The 1951-nt window shown below is 48.8% G+C and overlaps 1 protein-coding gene across 2 annotated transcripts in view; it reads left to right on the forward strand.

Annotated features, from left to right (window-relative positions):
* LOC103466814 (solute carrier family 45 member 3) overlaps positions 1–1951 on the forward strand; it is an 11575-nt gene that overhangs the window by 4909 nt on the left and 4715 nt on the right. For both annotated transcript variants that reach the window (XM_008412677.2, XM_008412676.2), the window contains exon 2: positions 479–753. In XM_008412677.2, coding sequence (XP_008410899.1) covers positions 606–753 — 148 coding nt within the window. In that variant the 5' untranslated portion in view covers positions 479–605. The remainder of the gene's footprint in view (positions 1–478; positions 754–1951) is intronic.

Genomic DNA, 1951 nt, shown 5'->3' on the forward strand with positions numbered 1-1951 from the left:
GGGGCGTGAGGGGTAACGGTGTGGGGCAAGAGGGGTAACGGTGGGGTAACGGTGTGGGGTGAGAGGGGTAACTGAAATACTGTTAAGCTAGAGACGAGACCTTTTCCGTTTTATCCAGTTTTCTCTTCACACCGTAGTTTTTTATTTTTATACAGTTTTGTGGCGCTGTGACAAAACATTAAACTGCTGCTGCACAAGTTACTCAATGTGTTGTTACTAGGCAACCAGAGAGTGAGTGGGTTGCTAGGCAACCAGAGAGAGTGAGTTAGTTGATGCTGCCCAGCTAGCTTAGCTCGCTGAGAGAGGTTGAGTGGCTAAAGCCTACATCTCCCAGAATGCTGTGCAGTGAAGTTACCCTAACTGTCAGGTGAAATAAAACCATCGATCTGACTGACTGGTTCTGGTCCGGCCGTCCAGAACCAGAGATCTGATCCTGATATCTGAGCCTCTCTGATTTCCTTCTTCTTCTGCTCCTCAGACCCACGATGCGGAGAAGATGAGTCCTCCAGACGGTCTGGGACAACTTCCTGTCTTTGCTGCTGTCCCTCCCACTCCCTGGACCTCACCCGCCCTCCGCACTGTCCCCAGTAGGGGGCGGTAAGGCGATGTCTGGGTGGCGTTCCCAGGGGCGCCTCCTGCTGCTGAACTCGTTGACCTGCGGCCTGGAGATCTGCGTGGCGGCTGGGATCACCTACGTTCCCCCGCTGCTGCTGGAGGCCGGGGTGGAGGAGCGCTACATGACCATGGTGCTGGGTGAGACTCTCAGATCGACCTCTGACCTCTCCGTTACACAGCCACAATAAACAACATGATTTATCAGCATGAATGCTGATTAAACATTTACATGAAGCAACACCTTTATGTAAAAATTAGGAATCTAAAGCCAAAGTCTCTGAATTTATTAATAAGTTATTGATGAGCAGAAATTATATCGTTTATCACCATCAGGAACGTTTCTAATTTAGAGATCAGCATCATAATAACACAAACTGTTTACAAACAGAAGTTTAAAGTCAGTTTTCCTGGTGAACCAGTCAGTCTGTCTGTTTTGCTCTGATTGGACAAAAACGACTGAGATTCAATTTTAAATTCTTCTTTTTAATCATTATTTGTTCGTCGTCTAGACAAGGGACAGAAAACCCGATTCTGCCGTTTTTATTCAGCAGCCGTTGCTTCAGAAACATTATGAAGATGATAATAAAGTACATCTGAGCGTCTCGGTCCTGATACTGAATCTGCTAGCTGCTCTCATGGTAACGCAGTCTGTGAAGTGACGGTCTACGCCCATATTAGGGCGGTGGGCGGGGCTTCACTCAGGACTTGTCTGCTACACTCAGAGTAGCAGGAAGATGCAGAAGGTCCATCAGCTCTGATCCATCAGTTCTGATCCATCAGCTCTGATCCATCAGCTCTGATCCATCAGTTCTGATCCATCAGATCAGACCGTTGGCTGATCGGAGTTCGGCTGATACTTTGATGTTAAAGCATCTTATTTACATTAAACAGCCGCTGCGTTCAGACGCTTTCTTTTTGTACAGGAAACTTAAAACTTGGGACATTTATTGGTGGTTGAAGTTGTAAAGCGTAAAGCGTGGCATCGAGGCCAGGTGGAAGCTCCTCACCGGGCCGGACCTGCACGATGAGGTTAGCGCTGGTTCGTTAGCCGCTAACGCTCCGACCAACCGGGACACAGACATGAACTCTACARGGCAGACAGCGCCACACGCTGGGCAGCGAGCTGAGATGGAAACGCTGCATAATCCTGAGTTCACMGATATAAATCATTCTCACCGCTCCTCAACCCGCAGCTCTGAMAGAAAGACGAGTTATTCCTGCGGTTCACGTAGAGCCAGAGCCAACGCGGCGGGTTTTAGACTCCGACCTCGATGTGGAGCTCTCTAAAGAAACATGTCAATATCCACACAGGTCAGCCTGAGTCCAGTTTGGGTCC

The sequence above is a fragment of the Poecilia reticulata genome, linkage group LG6 (genome assembly GCF_000633615.1).
Source record: "Poecilia reticulata strain Guanapo linkage group LG6, Guppy_female_1.0+MT, whole genome shotgun sequence".
In the NCBI taxonomy this organism is placed as follows: domain Eukaryota; kingdom Metazoa; phylum Chordata; class Actinopteri; order Cyprinodontiformes; family Poeciliidae; genus Poecilia; species Poecilia reticulata.